Source organism: Pinus tabuliformis, chromosome 3_2 (assembly GCF_031772625.1).
Source record: "Pinus tabuliformis cultivar Carrire ecotype Pingquan chromosome 3_2, CPIR1, whole genome shotgun sequence".
Taxonomy (NCBI): Eukaryota; Viridiplantae; Streptophyta; class Pinopsida; order Pinales; family Pinaceae; genus Pinus; species Pinus tabuliformis.
The window spans coordinates 1,063,177,491-1,063,198,614 of NC_142302.1; the positions used below are offsets into that span (position 1 = coordinate 1,063,177,491).

The window sequence follows — 21,124 nt, forward strand, 5'->3', positions numbered from 1 at the left end:
ATTCTTTTTCTTTAAAATTTATATATTTTTTATTATTTTCTTTAAAAGTGCTATTTTAGATCTCAAAATTTCTCCAATAATAGTGAGGATTTTTTTCACTTATGATGGACATAGGTTGAAAATGTGATAAAAAGTAGATTTGTTTCTTTCCTTTCTAAAAATTTATTACTATTTTATTATTTTTCTTTAATATATCTATTTTAGATGGTCATGGGGGATTTTTTCACATATCACAGACATAAGTTGAAAGCATGATAATAAGTACTTCTTTCTTTTTGAAAATTTACAACTCTTTTATTAATTTTTTTAAGAGGCCCATGTTAGATCTCAAAATTCTCTAATAGTTGTGAGGTCTTCTTCATATATTATGATTTAGAAGGTTGTTTGGTCATAAATAATGAAATCAAGTATGGAGAAGTGGAAGTTACAAAATGACATATTTCTAAGATGAAAAACTATATGGAGGAAGGCAATCAAAATTATTTATTTGCATCAAAGATACTAGATGTATGTAGGGAAATGCATTCCGGTTTAGCAAAGTTTAATGCTATCATAAAAGAACCTTGAGAATGTGATAACTCAAATAATCAACTAGAGTTGATGGAAAATGACAGAAGACTACAAAATGTAGAGAAAAGGAGTGGACTAGGTAATTCAAGACAATATGTTGCAGATAATAGTTTGACTATGTTGGAGGAAAGAAGTGAACAAAATGTATTTGTTAGTATGAATAGAAACGAAAGCTTGACGTTGAATTGCTATAGGGTTGTCTCCAACCATTGTCAAATATTTTTCTAAAGTCATAGATACTCATGGTCAAACTTTGGGGCATGACATCATTAATATATTTGGATTGAAGGATTGAGAAGAAGATGGGATTGGTCAAACATAAAAAGAAGAAAGTCCAAATAAGATTTATAACTAGAAATTATGAGAGTGGTTCACATGGATTACTTAAAGAAATGTCTAGAGAATAGAGCTCTAAAAAGAAGAAGAAAAAAAGAGCATATTCAAGGAAGGTGATTCTAATAGTGACAATAAATAATGCAACTTGCTTGATGAGTTTGGGAGGGATTAGGAACTGACTTGATGAGATGCTGTAACAAATTGTGGCAGAGAATCATAAGAAAAGAAATACGCAGTGAAACATTTTGCGAATATATTATTAGATAAAGAAAATGAAATCAATCATTAGAAAAAATAATAGTCAAACCTTACTTACAAAAGTAAAAAGAAATAAAAATGTAAGTTAAGTGGAGGAACCTATTGGAAGATGAAGCTATTTGGGAGTTTGGATCGACTCGACACTCATCCTTACTAATGCTTTGAGGTTGGATCATTTTAAGAAGCGATGCCTTGCACCATACTTAGATTAGGATACATGCTAATGTTGGCATTTAATTTAAGATAGTTAGATGTTATATCCTTTTGTAACAAGTCGATCTTTATGAGGAGCAACACTCATGAAGAGTCATGACTCTTAATTCTACATGTATTAATCTTGTGACCATGATCCATTGTAAATATGAATTTGAATTGATTTCACACACAGATAATTGATTCTTTTCAAACTTGTCTAATTTCCATATATAACATCTACACTCAGTGGTAATTAGTTTATGTTGGTTCTTTGCCTCCCTTTCTTTCTATACATTTGTTGGCATGATTTCCTTTATGTTGGAACTTGAAATATTTCACATGAGTTAAATCCTTCTTATCTTAGTTCAAATAAATTAATTCATGTTTCCCTTTCTTGAGCATTCCTTTGTTGCCTCCATTACACATCCTCCTAACGAGGAAAGATATTTTAATTTGATCTACTTCATTGAAATAGTCTTTGGCTTTGTTTCTTATTACACAACATAATCTCAAAGCCTTACAAAGGTGGGAAAATTATCATCAGCATGGATACCCTAGAGAAAGAGTTCCCATGATGCTATAAACCATTTGGTGTAACAAACACCAACTCTCCATCTTCATTCACCCTTATGGCAACAAATTGAGCTCCCAACTTTGTGATGTTCATCATGGAACTTGCCACAATGTTTGTGTTAGTCATGCAAATCACATAGACCTTATTTCTTAACATATTTAATAAGAAATGTTCACACTATTGTACAAAGCTATCAAAACATCATATATCTCTTTAATCATATTCTTTCTAATGTGAGGGACAAAAAAGTTTTTCATTGAATCAAGAATGGTTCACTTTTCCTTGGCCACCTCATTCTTGTAATCAACCAATTTGAATAAGATTAGTAGAGACATTAAACTTTTTTTTAACAAACAACCAAAGCTCGACCTCCTTAATTAGCATTTGCGGTGTATATTTTTAAGGAGAAAAGTTGGAAGCATATTCTACCTATTACACTCTCCAAGATTGAGACATCATCCTTGCAAATCTTGAAGAACACCTCAATCAACATGTCAAGGAACAAGCAGAGTAAATTAGAACGTATCCCCAATGAAAAATACAACTCCAATCTCTAGAGAAAATAAGGCAACAAATACAACTCCTTGTCATTGAAATATTGAACTTCCTCTTTCGTAAGAAGGGAATTTCAACATAATAAGCTTCAATACCATATAGAATTTCATAAAATCTCCCCATTTGAAATTTCCACATCATTTTTATGAGGCTATTGATATATTTCATAAGAGTTTCTAGTGTTAGTATTGAAGTTATTTTTTTCCAAACCCTTACAAAAACTGAATCTCGAAGCTTGAAAAACCCACCAAAATCTGTCAAAAGAATCAGATATTAATAAATATCACGAATGCCTCTACAAGTTTCAATCGGTACTGCCTTTGTACAAATTCTCAAACTGTATAGCCAACAAAAGCAGAAACACAAAAAAGAGGGAAAAAACGAAGCTTGATCATTGCGGCATGAGATTCGATTCTGCGCTCAGCAACGCTGTGCGCTCCAGTGCTTGGAGACGTGAGCCAGGGATTGCAGATTGGATTTAACGATGGTGTCCACGAATAAACATGTCCCCTCATTGGTATTCCCATGCGGCACTGGTTCCATGTTTTCCATTTATGACCGTTTCTTGCAGATTGGTAATGGATCGATAATTGCTCAGTCCTGTGATCTCCCCCAATGATGCTGAAGCTCAGAATATGCTGCTCCTCATCCAGAATGTCGAGCCTCTCAGTGTTGGTGGCCGCAGGGAGACCAGAGACGACTTGAACCTCTCTGAGGCAGCCAACCTTTACCTTCAGATCCCCCTCACCTCATATGGAGCACTTGTGGACAAAGTGCTTGTAAATTTGGGGTTCATCGAAGCGTCGAACCAGCAACCAGACAATGCTTACCGGCGCCTCGACTCACTGGACAACCACCGATGAACACCTCATGCACTCCCTCCCGTCTTCCCCTACATCTTGGGAATGCAAATACTACATCTTTGATACTCTAGAGCTCGAATCCTCCTTGTCAGAAGGTATGGAGTTCAAATCCCAGGACGATCTCCAGACGTCCCGAGGCTGCGATTCACACATAATTTTCTCAGCTAGCCCTCGCCCCTCCCCCAAAATTACAGACAGATACCTCTTCCGGAGTTTCGAACTCGAATCTGCCGCTGCACAATCGCTAGTAAAATCACTATTTTGCAGTCAGAAAACTGATTCTTTTGGTTCAGACGAACAAACAGGGCAAGCGATGGAGCAAGCGCAGGATAAATTTATCAAAATGCTGTTCAACAATGGAATCTTATATGGCAAGGCTTCTCACCGTTACGATCCCGCAACCTCCCGAAAAGTCTCCGAGCGAAATCCAACAGATGCGTTCCTCAGGGCAAGAGCTAATCGAGGGTTGCAGAGGACCTGCGAGGTGAGCCAACACCATGAGAGGACCTGCAAGGTGAGGGAGCACCCTGAGCGGGAGCGGTGTATGCTCGAGAGGGTTGCAGAGGACCTGCGACGGGAGCGCGAATGGAGCAATAGAGCAACGAAAATGAGTTTTTGGCGCGATCTCTTGGTTTGAAAATGCGCCAGCATGGCGGGTGCCAGCTCGGAGGGGGTGGGTCACCCGCTACCAGAGAAAGTTTGACGCGATGGGTCGGGGCTCCTGGAGAAATGCATGATGCAGGATGGAAGGGCATGGGCATGCATGGTAAGTGGGGCCTCCATACGGGCATTTAATGCCCTATGGCAGGTTGGTTAGCTCTTGCCGTCTGGTTACCTTGGCCATGAAGGATTATGTCACCACTATTTTGATGTCCCCGATTTTTGCTTCAATTCCATCGAAGGCTTCGGCAAAAGGCTTCGTTACCTCTTTATCATAGACATCAATTTTTTCTATAAAATCCAAACACGTTGCTTGCTGTAGCATTTATTTTACCTGGGGTACCCTTCCATAAAAAATTTTCCATTCGACTTTATTCTAACAATAAATCCCATGTTGGTGAAGTTTTACTCCACAATTGCTTCTTCGACATGTTTTTGGAATGATATCATTTTTGGAAATATGAGTATGGATGAGAATGAAATGGTAAATGGAAATGAGTAAAATGGCTCTGGAGAAAATAGAGTATGAATAGATATAAGTGAGCAGAATTATCAATAGAATAGGGTTTTAAAAATGAAGTGTTTTTGTAATCATAAATGGAAAATGGGATTTTCTAGCTAACTTCATTGATATGGCATGGTATTTATAACTTAGTCCAAACTTAGAACAGTAATCATTATTTTGAATGGAGGTACAACATCTATATTATTTCATAATCTAATGTTTTTACCTTTATTATTAAATCCAATATTTACATACTGTTTTCACTCACTACCAAATGTGTTTTCAGTTGTCCAAAGTGAAAACGAGTAGTGAAGTTCGAAGACATCTCCTAAGCAACAAAAGCTTTCAAAGTTAAATCAATCCCTCTCTATTGGATAGTGATTGAAATAAAATTTCCAACAATATGTGGAAGTCCAAAAATAGACTTATGGATTAGAAGTTAGAGCAGATTGAAGCTTCCATTTGAAATCCAGAAAACAAAGCGAAAACGAACAAGGGTAAGGTCCCAACATAGCGGAGGTCCCAGATCATCGCAAATTGGAGGTTCTAGTGACAGCGCATTGGCGGGCCTTTTCTCTCTCCTCCAGGGGCCTCCTTGAAGTGTATTATTGGATCTAGTAAAGACACTGTGGCATTGACATCAACATGATGTGGTAGTACGATGGACACGTGGCATGCTGATTCAAAGTTTTGAGGGGTCACAAGGGGCCAAAACAGGGTGACACGTGTCACCACTCAGGTGACATGTGATAGTGGCTAACGTCATAGCGGAGATCGCAAATCGGCGTTTACAGGTTGGTGCATGTAGTTACACAAAGTAAAACCTCTGATTGTGATCCACTGATAAAGGGGTTCTGATATAGGGGCTAGTCCACAATCACATAAAGAATCAAAGAAACCAAGGGCTAAGCGTAGAGGGTGGTTGGCAATCGGCAATCGGTGAACCCTGATATCGCATCACTCCAAGTTAAGTCCGTGATTACAAGCCGTTGATAAGAAGCCTATGATATAAATTTTGATCCCTAGGTCACAACCCTCGGTCTTATGATGCAGAAATACTAAAAGGGGCTAAACCATAGGGGACCAAAGGAGATAGACGTTCGTAATTTTGCAGAGTCTATTGAGTTTAAAACCCTCGATCTCTAAGCTTTGATAAACTTGTATGATCATTTTGCTTGGCATGCCGAGTTCCATTGGCTTGAGAAAGAATGTAAGAGGGGACGGATGAGTTGGAAGTTGTGTTTAGAGTCTTTTATGACCATCATGGGTGATTGCTCCCGCTTCCTGTAAGAGAAGAAGCAAAACTTTTAAGACCAAAAGGGACAAGGAACTGGGCAAGAGAGCATGAGGCATAATGTAGCAGAAATGCAGTTGGGCCAGGGGTCAGCAAAGAGAGTGGTGTGGATATATTTTTACAGGACCATCATTTCAGTTTCGCTTGTTAATTATGTTTTGTTGTTTTTGATTGCTATTGTCATTCTGTTTTATTTTCAGGAAAATGATCTTTTTGTTGTAATAATTGGAGGCGACAAAATCTACACGCTGAGACAACTAGTCATGCAGGAAGCTGGAACTTCTAGCCTGAGATATTTTTTAATTTCCATGTTCTCTCTCTCCTTATAAAAGGGAGGAAGAAACACTTAGAAAAATATGTGAATCCTAAAGATTAAATACATGTTATTTCTGAGACTGTATGACGTCAACATTTACATCTTTTAGAATATTAATGAAATGGTGGTGATTCCTACATTTGAGTACTACAATATGTTCCCTCTCTGTTTAAATTCCATTATTTCCAAGTTTCCTCTCTAGTTTCATGTAATTATAGTTGCGAGAAATGTTTCATATGTTCTTAGAGATTCATTTGTATTGATTCGTTAATGCACATTCATATATGTATCTTTGAGATTATCTCTTTAAAATTGGGCTCCATGAAACATTATACCCAATCCACTTTCATCCATTATGTCTATCTTTAACTCAGATAAGTGTAGAATTCTTGATGTTTTAAGATCTATATGATGAGTTATTCTATCTCCTTCTCTTCTTTCATTTCTCTGCTAAAGCTGATGAAACTGTAGGTCCTCGGACTACTCAGACTCCACTAGTTTATACATATATTTATGTGAATTTTATATGTGAAAGAGTACCAGAAATACATGGCTTATGTCCTTGGATGAATGAACCAACCCATGTTGTTTATATATATATATATATATATATATATATATATATATATATATATATGCAAGTACAAAAATATATGTGATGTCTCCTATTTTCTAAGAATCGTATGAAACACATAAAATATAGATGTTCCAGGCACTAGCCTTATAAGTAATTTGAAGCTGTCTCTCAAAGCAGCAACCCAGGTCCCATACCTTCAAGTTTTTTATTCTAATACTTGATTGTTCTTTTTTCATTGTCCTCACGTTCTTTCAATTGTATGTTTGAAAATTCCCTTCTGCTAAAATCTTCATTTATCCTAGTTAGTAATTCCTGTCAATATCAGTTGCAAAATTTTGTCAAAGTTGCAGATTCTCAACAATTCAGTAGCTACTTATTCTAAAAAGAAAAGGAGGGATATAAATAAAATGGAGATGAAAATAGGATTGAAAAAGAAAATCTAGGGTGCCAAGAATTCCTGGTTTTCATCCTAATTTTTTCGTATAAACATGCCAACAAAGTTGGTTTTCATGTTTATATAATTTTATTATTATTATTATTTTTTATTTCTTTTTTTAGAAAACAAAAATCTTTAGAAATCATGTTGGAGATGAAGTAAAATCCTTCCTAATCATATTAAAATCAACGTTGTCTTGCAAATTTTTAACAAATTCTTCCTTTGTCAATGGCCTGTGATAAATTCTCAACCAATGACCATTTAGGAGGAAGGTCACACTTTCTTCATTAATGGTTGTAATCTTGACTCCACCATCATCAAAGATAGTTTCTATATCATAGGGCCCAAGCCAATGAGTTAAAATTTTCCTTGAAAATATTTAAACTTTGAGTCAAAAAGTAATGTCCAATCTCCTGGTTGAAATTTCCTTTCCTTTATGTACTTTTCATGCCACCTAGATCTTTGTTGTTTAACTGTTGCTTCTTTGAATATCACCTTGTCTTATCTCATCTAGTTCATTCAGCTGGTCCATTTTTTTGTTTATGTGCTTCGGATAGATCAAGACCTAATTTAATTGTTGTCTTGAAGGTATTTACCTCGAGCTCAATAGGAAATAAGACTTGCTTCCCATAAACAAGTTCATAGGCAGTATGCCATGCAATGTTTCTCCATGTGGTACGGTATTCCCATAATACTTCTGGAATCTTTTCTGCCCAATTTCTTCTATGCAGATGCATAGTCTTGGTAAGAATTACTTCAATTACTTTATTGGTGGATTCACCTATCCATTTTCCTGTGGATGATATGGAGTGGAATTCCGATGTTAGATTTTATATTTTTCCATTATATTTTCTACCAACTTCGATTTAAATTGAGTACCTTGATCTGTCACAATTTCCCATGGGGCACCAAAACGAGTAAAAATTTCCTCAAAAAGAAATCATAACTACAACATTTTCAGTAGCAAAATAAAGTGATTTAGCTTCTACCAATTTTGTAACACAATCACTGCAAATAAGAATGTACATTTTTTGTCTGGATGGTGGATTAATTGGACCTTCAAAATCTAGAGCCCATTTCTCAAAAGGTTAAATGAGTATTTGAGGTTGCAGAGGAATTTCATTTGAAGGAACATTTTTCCCCATTCTTTGATAACTACCACATCTCTTTACATATTCTTTGACATCCTTGAAAAGGGAAGGCCAATAATATACTAAGAGAAGTATTTTGTAAGCAATTCTTTTATCGGCGGAGTGTCATCCACATGGTTCATTGTGAAAATCCTTTAACATCTCTGGTACTTCATTGTCTATAACACATATTCGAATAATCAGATCTGGTCATGTTTTGTACAATTCTCCTTTTATCCATGAGTAAGATGCACTAATTTGAATTTCTTTTCTTTTCTCTCGACGAGACAAATATAATGGTAAATTCTCTGTAGCCAAATAGTTAGCAATATTTGCAAACCAAGGAGATTTAGTGGATACTGTGAATAAATATTCATCAGGAAAATTGTCTTCTACAGGTACATCATTATTATCATTTTGAATCCTAGATAGAAAGTAAACAATTTTATTTTGTTTTCCAGGTCGATCCAAAATAGTAATGTTGAATTCTTGTAACAATAATAACCATCTTGTAATTCTTCCATTAGTGATAGGTTTATTCATTAAGTATTTAATTGTAGAGTGATCTGTATGTACAAAGGTTTCATAGCTAGTGATGTAATGTTTGAATTTATTGATGACATGGAAAACAACTAAAAAATCATTTTCCGTTATAATATAATTTAACTCTGCAGGGGTCAAATTTTTACTGGTCTAGTAAATGTCATAAGGCGTTAAATCTTTTTGTCCTAATATAGTTCCTAATGTTGCATCTAATGCATCGGTTGAAATGTGAAAAGGTAATTTCCAATTTGATCCTCTTAGAATGGATGCTTCAGAAATAGTTTCTTTCAATGTTTGAAAATCTTTTTGGCAACCATAATTCCAATTGAATTCACAATCTTTTGTGAACAATTGGAAAAGTGGATATGCACTTTTTGTAAAGTTTTCTACGATTCTTCTATAGTAACTAGTAAAACCAAGAAAAATTCTAACATCTCGTTAACAAGTTGGAATTGATAATTTAGAAATAACTTCTACTTTAGATGTGTCCACTCTAAATCTATTTCCTGAAATATGGTGTCCTAAAAAAGTTCCCTCAGTAAGCATCATAAAACTTTTTTCATGGCTTAATGAGAGATTTTCTTCCTTACATCTAATGCGAAATTTTTCCAAAATTTTAAGAGATTCTTCAAAATAATTTACATAAGCCATAAAATAATCCATGTAAACCTCCACACAATCATGAATTAGATCAGAAAAAATTCTTAAAACCGTCCTTTGAAATGTTGCAGGTGCATTTCACAACCCAAAAGGAAGTAATTGGTAGGCATAGGTTCCCCATGGACAGGTGAAAGTGGTTTTATGTTTATCTTCTAGAGCTACCTGGATTTGGTTATATCCTCTAAAACCATCTAGAAATGAGAAATATTTATTTTTTGTCGATGTGTCTAAAATTTGATCTATGAAAGGAGGTGGAAAAATATCTTTTAAGGTAGGTTTATTCAATTCACTATAGTCAATGCATAATGTCCACTTTACATTCTTTTTGGGAACAATTACCAGTGGTGAAACTCATTGGGTCTCTAATATTAGATAAATAAAATTCATATTTACAATTTTTGTAATTCCTCTTTAACAGTTTCTCTCAAATTAGGATTCATTCTTCTTTGAGGCTGTGAATTGGTTTAGCATTTTCTTCAATGTAAATATAATGTATACAAGTATTAGGATCAATTCATTTCATGTAAGTGTATTCCCATGCATAAGAAGAGGAATGTTTTTGTAACATCTTTTTAAAGTCTTTCTTTTGAAATTCTTCTAGATTATTATTGACATTCAAGGTTTCTTCTGGGATGATTTCTATTGGAGAATTGCCAAATTGCTCCATAGAATGTAAAGATAACTGACAAGATGATAAATATTCAATATTGCATTGTTGTTGAAAACTTGATTAGATTCACAATATGAGAAAGACTCATTATTTTCCATTAAATTCAAAATCTTGACTTCTTCATCTATTTGTGAAGTAAAAAAGATTGGTCATATATCAATATCATCATTTATCCATTCTTCACTTTCTACTTATATTGTTGTTTTTGGAGGAGGATATAATGTGAATTTCTTTGTTGAATTTCCAAAGAAAAATAAATAAATAAATAAATGCCACGAGATATACAACTTATAAAAGCATCAACGGTAGCTAACCGCAGTCTTCCTAGAATCAATGGGTGTCCTCTTAAATTACTCTTGGGTGTTAGAATCATAAAATCAGTAGGATACTACAAAAAAATTAAGGATACAAATGTCTTATAATACACCATCAAATTTGATAACAGATCTATGTGCTAATTGCAATAATGTAGGTGTATATTGAAGATTAGTAAGTTTCAATTGATTCATAGTTTGTATACTCGTGATATTTATAGTTGCTCCTAAATCAATCAATGTATTTGGAATTTCAATACCATTGATATGTGTTTTTACAATGGGACTTCGTCGGTCAAGATATTTCTAAATTGTTGTTTTTCCCATCATGATATCTACAATTTTTCCAACTAAGTAAATTGTTTTGATTTTTTTTCTCTTTATTCCAGGCCTTTTAATACTCAATTCCCTGATTGTATTTGCAAATATTGGTATTTCTTTGATAGCTTGTAACAAAAGAATTTTTATACAAATGTTCTTCAGTTCATATGATTGTTTTTCTACCCCTTTATCAATTTTTAATCTCTCAGGAAAATGTGGTGTTTGAACAAATACTGAAGGTTGTTCTATGATAAGAGTTGAGTTTATTGGAATATCATAATAATGTACATGGGTGGTTTGTTTTTGAGATTTTTCTTCTTGACTAACAGACTTCTCTTTTTCAGAAATATTCTCCATTTCAGATTCCTGAATAACAATTGATGGGGACTTCTTCTCCAATACTCTATCAGATCTAAGTTGGACATTGTTTAGATCTAGTGGAGTTATCATGTAGGTTTGGAAATTTTGTCCTTCCATATTGTAAACAAGTTTTGAATTTTTATTATTATTTGGATTTGGAAGTGGTTGAACATGCAATTGATTTGGTCTTTGAGGGAATGGTAATGGAAGTTGTGGATTAATATTCTAAGGTTGAGTTGGTTGAACATGTTGAAGAAAATATTGTGGTGGAAAAATAGGGTAAGGTTGTTGATATTGAGGATATTGAGGATATTTGCCATGAGGATTTTGTCATCCTTGTGTCCAAGGTTGAGGCCAAGATTGCCAAGGCATGGGTGTAGTCCAATTGATTTGTGATGTTTGTGCAAATGCTTGAGTGTTATATCCCTGAGTCATATTTGGTTCTAAATTTTTCCATGGTCTCTTAGCAATAAAACATAGGGGATCTACTTGATTTGGTATTATTTCCTCTTGATAAATAACTTTAAGACCTGATATTGAAGAACATTCTTTTGTATCATGATTTTCTACACATCTTACACAAATTTCTACACTTTTAAGTCAACAGGGCATTCTCTCGGAGCATGTTTCTTTTTACATTTGGGACAAAAGAATGGGAATGAAACATTTTCAGGATTTTGTTTGTTTTGCAGTTTAAGGGTATCTATTTGTTCACTAAGACTTCCCAAAATGTTTGTTTTAAAATTGTCAAGCAAATTGCCTAATTCAACCCTTGCCTTACCTCTTGAAATGTGTATGCATAACTAAAAGAATTCTCCAAATGATATATGAGAAATATCTCCCTTACCCATCAAATTGGGAAGATCAATCCACTCATCTCTAATGGATTTTATAAGATATATTTCAAATTTTCTTCATTTAGTTTATACTTTTTAGCCCTTTTAACATTATAAGCCAATATTTCACATAAATATTCAAGATTTTCATCTTCTTCATGCATCATTTTAAAGACTTCATCCTTAATATTATGGGGCATACAATAATCCTTATATTTCTCTAAGAATGTAGTGTTCATTTCTTCCCATGTTCTTATAGAATGTAATCCTAATCTCATGAACCATTTTAATGTTGTATCCTTAAGAGTTGCTGGAAACAATTTCAACTTTTGAGCGTCAAACAAGTAATCATAATATCTACAGAAAACTTCAAACTCAAAGAGAAATGTTTCAGGATCCTCACTTCTTAATCCATGAAAAATTGGAAGGATGGATGGTGAGATATTTTTCACTGTAGGTGTTGTATCTTCATCGAGGATAGGAAATCCAAAGGGTTCTGGTCTCCTCTACCTCCTCCTCTCCCTCTTCCTCCACCTATTCCACTGCTTCCTCCTTTATTTCCTCCTCTTCCTCCTCCAATCCTAGGTTGTTCACTATTAACATTATGTACCTCTCCTTCCCCTTCTCCAACCATTGTAGATCCTTCAGAACTAATATACGGTTTCAAAATTGGGTTTTCTAATTATTCTTTTAGCTCTTCTAATTTTGGTTGTTCTATCAATGGTAAGTTAAAATAAGTTTCTTCCTCCTTCACTAGGGATCTCTAACTCTTATCCTAGAAGGCCTTCTCCAGTTGAAGATATGAAAACTTCTCCTTCAGTTTCTTCTATTACTGCTTCGGTTGATGAGGTTGGTGAATCTCTAGGTTGGATTTTGGATCTAAGTACCTGATGAAGTTTATGTTTGCCTACAAATGATGGAATATGAGTTTGAGTGGGTGGTGTGGTACTATGAGGTCGTGGTAGGGTGATTGATGATGTTGGAATTAAACTTTTACCTCTACCTACAAACCCACCTCTAGAATCTCTTTTCCTATGCATATCATTTTTGTTTTTCTTTGTTTTTATAAAAAAAGACTCCTATTTACACTTCACGCCTAAATGTTTGGTAATTTAATTAAGCTTAAATTATTTGCATAAATTATTGTCGAGGGCTAGTAAGTTGATGAAGTATAAGTTTACTTTATATAGTAGAAGTCTCTAGTTATTCACACCAATTCTAAATTAAGCTAAATTATATAAATATAAGTTCTAAATTAAGTTATTGAAATGCACATGAGCAAAGAAATTATTCCTAGAAAATAAAATGATCACACTCTATTACAGAAAGCTACTTATGAAAAATTTTACACTCTGCTTCAAAAGAAAATCTCACAACTCTCCATATAAGTAAATCAATCCCACACTTATTGGAAATAAAAATTAATTGCACTCTTCACACTATTTATATACACACTCGATTTCAAAGGAAAATGCTACTATTAATCTCATCACACAATAAGAATGTCATTCATAATTGTTTGAAACCAAAATGAAATAAATTTATGCTTAATTATATCCACATTGGCTTAAATTATAAATCACTTAGGTTTGAAAACATCTAATTGTGCAAATAAATCCTCTCTCCTATCAAGCAAATAAAGTATTGTCTAAGTATAAACAAAAGAGATGATTAGCAAAACAATCATAATTTGAATACTAAAGAAATTAAAAACATATGTACTCAATTGAACAGAACATAAATCTTATAAAATTATACAAAAATTCTATCTACTTTGAAAAATTCTATCTATGATATTACTATTGTTAAGCTTAATCCATGTGCATCTAAAAACAAGAGAGATGATTAACAAAACAATCATAATTTGACTATGAAAGAAATTAAAAACATATTACTCAATTGAACAGAACATAAAGCTTATAAAATTATATAGAAATTCTATCTATTTGAAACGAACAAGAATCCTTACTGTTGGAGGGGGCCTCTTCCACGAGAAGAGGGAATCACGCTATCTATCAAACAATCAACCTGCATTGAAACGAAAAGGATACCTTTATAACTGGATTAAAAACAGAGTTCTGAAGTTTCATTGTTGCAACGAGGTGTTTTTAACTATGAAAAGGTAATCACGCTATCTATCAAACAATCAACCACGCATTGAAACGAAAGGGATTCCTTTATAACTGGATTAAAAACAGAGTTTTGAAATTTCACTGTTGCAACGAGGTGTTTTTATCTATGAAAAGATATCATAACCAAATTCGCTCATGATTTGCTGTTAACAAAGAAAATTTCATAACAAAATTGGCTCATGATTTGCTATTAACAAAGAAAATCTTGAGGTGTATATCTGCTTCTTCGCTCACCTGTTATAAATGACAGAGTTGACTTTATCCTTGACTAACTAACTCGAAGATTCTTTTATCAATCTGGTTCATGAAAGTAGAGGGAATCATTGAGTGCAATGATCGTCACTTTTCCATATATTTCTCTCTTGAACTCGTACCTTAGAACCTATCAAACCATGGACTTTTGCGGAATTAGATATTAGCTGTAAAATCATCTCAATTAGGTAGCTAAAACAAATATTAAACTAATAAGAAATATTATCAACGTATGAAATACAAGACAATTATATACCTGCAATGCCATAAATCATGTAATTTGATGCCCATTAAGTAATTATGATGGTCAAAAAAATAAAATAAATGAAAAAAGGTGTTAAAAAAACAACCCTGAAACTCAACAATTACATCATACCTACATTGCATTACGTCAAAGCTATAAATAGAAATCATCCTGATTGCATTCCAATCCATCACAGAGCACTGCATATAAATTAGATTTGAACTTACTGAAAAAAATGAGACTATGGGGAGCTTGAATCTTTCACAGAGAAGGTAGCATATCACCACGAGAAGCGTCGTTTTAATCGCTTTGAACAGTATAATTCCAAAAGTCCAGTATAAAGAAGTGAGTGTTTTGGATTTACTCGACGATCTCGAACCCTCATTCTTCTTGTCACGGAATTGGTGCCCTGATCCGACAAGAAATGGTAGTCCCGAAGAAGAGAACTTCATCCATGCCACTCTCACGCTTGAATTGGTCGATGTTTGGACGGGGAATGGAGAGGGAAACACCAATATGGGCCCTCATTCACTCTACTAGTTCATGAAGCGTCTACGCACGGTGGCAGTTCATGAACGGTCTCACGCATGTTAACGCAGGGTGCAAATTAAAAAATATTTATCACAGATACTAACACACAGAAGGAGAAAGTGCAGCCGTAGATATTCGTCTCAGACAAAGCATATTCACAAAATATGAAATCCCCATAATTCAACCGGATTCATCTATTGAAGTTGAAATTTGAAGCGAGCGAAGATATAGGTCCCAATGTTCGTTGAAGAGAGCGAAGATATAGGTTTCGATGCTCGTTCCGGGTCTCTTGGTTGTCACTGCATTTGATAATACATGACGGATGAGATTGTTGTTATAAGCCTGAGCATTCGCAACTGTGGCCACATCCGCGCCACCAGAAGGCCATCCGCTTTCATTAACAATGAGTGGGATGTTGGGGTATCCCAAGGCTTGCATGGCCGAAATATGAGTATCCACCAAGGCATCGAACAGGTTGTTGTAGCTCCGGCCCCCGTCTTGCACCACTGTAGACTGGACTGAAAAAGAGCGTAGTTCAGAGAAATGGAGGCCCTGTTGCCGGTGTAGCTGAAGTATGAGTAGATGTTCGCCATGAAGGGAGACCCATGATTTGACAGGAATTGAAGTAGAGAGTTCATAGTGCCTATTACCTGGTCATTGAAGACACCCTGAGACGGCGGGAAGCCGTTACTAACGTCCGAGGCGTGAGTGGTAGAGACCTTGATGTTATTCTGCAGATTGGCTTTCTGAATCGCGGTTTGAATGTTCCTCGTGGCAGGAACAAGATACGATACGTAATGTCTGCCTGAAAAAACCTCGTTGCCCACTGCAATGTACTTGATATGGGTGGCAGGATAGATGGGGCGAATGTTATCGTTAACCCAACCGTTCGCCGCGTTCTGGCGGGAGGATATGAGCTGCAATTCGTTGTTACCAACTCCCACAATTACATCGATCCCGGAATGGGCAAAAGCTTTCAGTGCATTTTGGTTTGCTTGGAAAAGCCTCATTTTCCCTATGTTATTGTTCTTCATCAAAGTTACCACCTGGCCTACAGGTGGCAGATTGCTTCCGTCCATGCCGTAGTTCACTCCTATTTTACCACCATCTGCAAAACAATTGAATTATGACCAGTTTAAGCGATCGACCTTATCAATCTCAAGTTTTCCACAACAATTATATTATCGATACCTAGAAAAAAGAAAAGAAAAAAACGAACAAACATGTTTTGTAATGGTAATTTACCTGAAAGGATTGAACAGCAAAAGATGGCAATACAAACCACCAGGATAATGTTCGTTGCCATTTTTCTCAAGGAAAATATAAGACATGAGAAATGTAGGCAAGGACGCTCAATTTATACGAAGTTCCATGGGGTACAGAGATATTGAAATTTGAAACCAAACAACACAAGTGGGATGCCGAGCCGTATGTCACGGGCTTCAACGTGCGAGCATTGATTGATTGACTGACTGGCCACCTTCCTCACAGTCTAAGATATGATGTCATCTTCTTTTTTATCACAGGGTAAATATGAAGCAAAGCGCCATGTATTAACCTAATCAGCAAGTTAATGGTTGCTTTATTGCTTTTTCATCTATTTATTTCTTTTTCACATGTTATCAGAAAATAATGTAACAAAAAGCGTTAACCCAGTGGTAAGCCAATCAGACAAAAGAATACAATTTTTTTAAGAATTAATTTTTTTAAGGAATTTAGACTTCTGTGATCCATAATATTGTTTAGAAAATTTTCGGCAAAATCACATAACCAATCTTTTGTCGACGCGTTTCGAACCAAACAACCAGTGTGGTTCATCGTAAGGACAAGTTGAAGAACCAATCCGGGTTAGCTTGATTAAATAGAGTGTGCAGAGACTCCAACGGCTATAATGCCAACGTTTAATTTTGACCTAAAGATCTTCGTCAAACATTCTTAAAAATAGCTAAAACAGGTAAATATCAATTGTTAATTTAAAAACAAATAGATATAATATTATTATTAGCTCAAATATTAAGAGAATTCATAATATAATATCCATATCTAATATTTTAATTATAATGGTCATTAATAAATTATATCTCATATTTACTAAATAATCTATATTTATTATTATCCCAATATTATTTAAATACAAGTAAAAGGTAATAAATCACTATTATTCTCAGAATTTAGTTACATTAGGTAATTGCGTAATAATTATTTAATGGTCCATTGGTAAGTTAGATCTTCTCTATTTTGTTCTTAAAATATATCATTTTTATTTATTATTTAAATATAATGGTCCATTCGAAACTAAAATAATAAGTTATATACAATAATATATGTTTATTAAATAATCTATATTTACTTATTAATTTATAATTCCAAAGAAATAGTATTCTTGTTAAATCATTATTATTCCTAGAATTTAGTTCCATTAGGTAAATACCATAATTTAGGGTTGTTAAGGTCCATGTTTATTAATAATAGTATAACTAATATCATAATTTACCCTTTAAACCTAATGGTCAAATAATTTATATTCATTAATAAACAATATTTATTTATTCCAATAAAATATTAAAGTTAACTTTGTCATTAGGTAAATATATTATTACTTATAATGTAAATACCATAATTTAGGGTTGTTAAAGTCCATGTTTATTAATAATAGTATAACTAATATTATTGGTATATCATAATTTATCCTTTAAACCTAATGGTCAAATAATTTATATTCATTAATAATCAATATTTATTCAATATTTATTTATTCCAATAAAAATATTAAAGTTAACTATGTCATTAGGTAAATATATTATTACTTATAAGGATTAAAAAGGGGTTTTTGTAGAATTAAATATAAATGCATAAATAATGAAATTATGGAAACAAAAAATCTAATCTAATTATAATATACCCAATAGTATCATAAATGGGATAAGGTTAATACAATAATTAGCCCAAAACTAATTAATAACTTATTAATAACTCAAACACTCCATAATAATAGGACTAATCTGCCAAAAGTAAAACTAAAGGAGGGGGAAAACAGAAACCATAAGACCTAACACAAGGGGAATGAGGAGGCTAGGAAGACAAGGCTGGGACCCAACAACTGCTAATCTTCCAGCCATCATCCCTATTAAGATTGTTCGGCCTTTTCTCAATCTCCAGGGCCTTTTCCTAACACTTTTTTTTTATAAAAATAATTTGATAATCAACAAATTTCATAAATAAAATAATATATTATTAATATTAAAGTATATTTAATTTTGATCTATAAGATAATTTTTATTAGCATATTAAATACCATGTAGTAAATTAATTATACCAAAAATATATTTATCCTTGATTAATGTAAATATTTTTCACAAATTTTTCCATAAAAATAATATATAATGTAACATACCATTATCGGTATCAAAATAGAAAATGCTAAAGATTGCACCATAGTTTTTATTTTGACTTGTTATTAGTATGTTATAAACCAAAAATTTATGGCATTTATCTATAGTTTAATATTATGAATTTAAATTATTATTATTATTATTATTATTTTGTAAGGTGATTGGTTCAGATCTTATTATGGGTTTTTAGTAACTTCCATTTCTATTAATTAATAATTTTTTTGTTTTTAGTTTTATTTCTTTTTTATTCAACTTTTTTTTATTTTTTATTTTTCTTCTTTTTATTATTCTATTTTCATGAATTATAATTTTTTCACAATATTTTCAATTTAAGGTGACTTATTATTATATTAAAAACATATTTTAATAAATTTAATTAAAAATAACTATAACTATATATATATATATATATATATATATATATATATATATATATATGAGCACACATATGTAAATATATTTTTTCAGTACAAGTACACATATATAAATATATACATGTTAATATAAACAATATTAGTCATATTTCTTAATTTTTGGTGATGGCATTGAATACTAGAATATTTTATTAATTGTTTTATTTATATTAAGAAATGTTATTTTTGTTAATTTTTTTTTATAATTAAACTATATTTAAGTTAAGAGACAAATACTAGTTATAACTTTTATTTATGATTAACACAAAAAATTTAACGACTTTTATTGACAAATACTAAACACCATCCAATAAAATAATTATTCACTTAATATGTTTACACTTGTCAATTAAATATAGCTTTATTCTTATCAAAACTAATAAATTAGCTTACTACATATACTTAATTTTTACCCGCTTTCATGAATGTTTCCATCTACTTTTGTTGGTACAACTTTTAAGTTATTCTTTGTATCAATTGCATAAAAGTTGCACAGCATTGTTTCCATCTACTTTTGTTGGTACAACTTTCAAGTGATTCTTTGTGTCCATTCCATAAAAGTTGCACAGCATTATTATTTCGTGTAAAAGGATTGTCTAGCGAAGTATGTGTTTACTATGGAGTTGTTTATAATGCGATTTTTTGGAGATTCCCGTGACAGCTGAAGAAATTGAGGTTAAATCTTATTTCTTGCAGTTAAAATGGTTTTTTAACTGCATATTTAGATTCAGCACCCTCGAAAATCCCATTGGACGGTTTCATTGTACAGAAACTAGCTATCAAACTTGCGACTCCACCTGCCGGATTTCGACCGGAAAAACCAGCTGGAAAGACTTTCAAAAAATCGCGACAATTACGTTTACTATAAAAGGATTGTCAAGTCAACAACGTATTTGGTATACTCATCATTCAAACTCGGGGCTGAGAAGACAGAAAATAGAGTCATGACACTTCATGGCTTTTACGTTCACGAGCATACGTCCTTCCATTTCATATCCAGTAGTAACCGCTCACTAATAAACAAAGGCAGGCGTTGTCTACGAAGATTACAATTTTTGCCGGAGTTTGAATCATATGGAAAGAGATTTACAACATGGAAAAAAATTTGGGTAATCAAAATCTTGAAATGGATAATTATAACTTAAGTTTCTAAAAATTCTCTAATTTTTATCAAATTTCTGTTATTCTACTAGCAAAATTGTATCCTCCTTAAACGCTCTATGAACACAGACCCGGGCATCTCAAAGTCGCTACCCATCAATTATTTGAGTGCAGTGGGGGTGCCAACCAGTTTGAATACTTAATCTTTGTATGGTCCGTGATGTATATTGTTGGATTGAAATAAATTTAGCTTCAACGACGTGCATTTTAATATTATGTACTACTAACCATTAGCCACTCGCATGTGAGGCATACATTTAATATTAGGACCGATTCGTAACAACTTGTGCATGTGAAGAAGGGAAGGAATTTATTAGTCGAAGATACGACCCGCCTGACTTTGTAAATTTAGTTTTTCCGATGTTACGGAAACACTTCGTCATCATCATTGTTTTTTATTAGTACGATATAGGATTCGCTGTACTTGTAACTTTATTTTTTTATATACTTACAGAAAGACTTCGTTATTGTGTGTGATATTGTAAAATATTCGCTTGATTTATAACTCCGATTTCATTCTTTTGAAGCTAGAGAAGACTTCGTCTTTTTCTGCCACGGGAATATCTTGACATTGTGTGATGAGAGAGGATATATATTAATAAAATAATTTTTTATCTTTTTTGGGTGCAGTGTAGTTATATGTTATTTATAGGAAGGTGCAACGCAAGAGGATGTTCTTCTTATGTTATTTATGGAAATAATATATATATATATATATATATATATATATATATATTTTGTAAGATTTTATGGTAATATGATGTTCTGATCACGTTATTCATAAAGAGCTGTTTTTGGAAATATTACTTGTCATAAATTCAGTCTTGACAACAAAGTCAGTCAAGTGACCGCATGAGTTTGTTCGTATATCTCGTACAATGGTAGAATGTGGGAACTAAATTATATGTAAAGAAATAATTCATTAGGAATTGTAATTTTAAGGACAAATTGTCTCCTTCGGTAGCAGTTAAGAATTTTTATGGGAAACGTTAGCTAATTTGTTTCAACGTTTTGTTAAGTTCGAGA

The 21,124-nt window shown here is 33.1% G+C and overlaps 1 protein-coding gene and 1 pseudogene across 1 annotated transcript; both read right to left on the minus strand.

Moving 5' to 3' along the window:
- Positions 1 to 3,481: 3,481 nt before the first annotated feature.
- Positions 3,482 to 4,122, minus strand: LOC149184282 (uncharacterized). Its single transcript, XM_089418880.1, has 3 exons — positions 3,920 to 4,122; positions 3,737 to 3,828; positions 3,482 to 3,584 (listed from the first exon to the last, which is right to left on the minus strand). Exons 1-3 carry the CDS (start codon positions 4,110 to 4,112, stop codon positions 3,540 to 3,542), a joined length of 330 nt encoding a protein of 109 aa, XP_089275006.1. The 5' UTR covers positions 4,113 to 4,122; the 3' UTR covers positions 3,482 to 3,539.
- Positions 4,123 to 15,312: 11,190 nt separating this feature from the next.
- On the minus strand, positions 15,313 to 16,438 carry LOC149184283 (glucan endo-1,3-beta-glucosidase pseudogene; annotated as a pseudogene).
- Between the last annotated feature and the right edge of the window lie 4,686 nt (positions 16,439 to 21,124).

Bases quoted from the DNA above. Each gene is read 5' to 3' on its own strand.
- LOC149184282 (XM_089418880.1), bottom strand. From the start codon at position 4,112: ATGCCCATGCCCTTCCATCCTGCATCATGCATTTCTCCAGGAGCCCCG. The intron at 3,829-3,919 runs GTCCTCTGCAAC...CTCACCTCGCAG, and splicing joins CATTCGCGCTCCCGTCGCAG to GTCCTCTGCAACCCTCGATT. The intron at 3,585-3,736 runs GTGAGAAGCCTT...GCGATTGTGCAG, and splicing joins GAGGTTGCGGGATCGTAACG to CGGCAGATTCGAGTTCGAAA.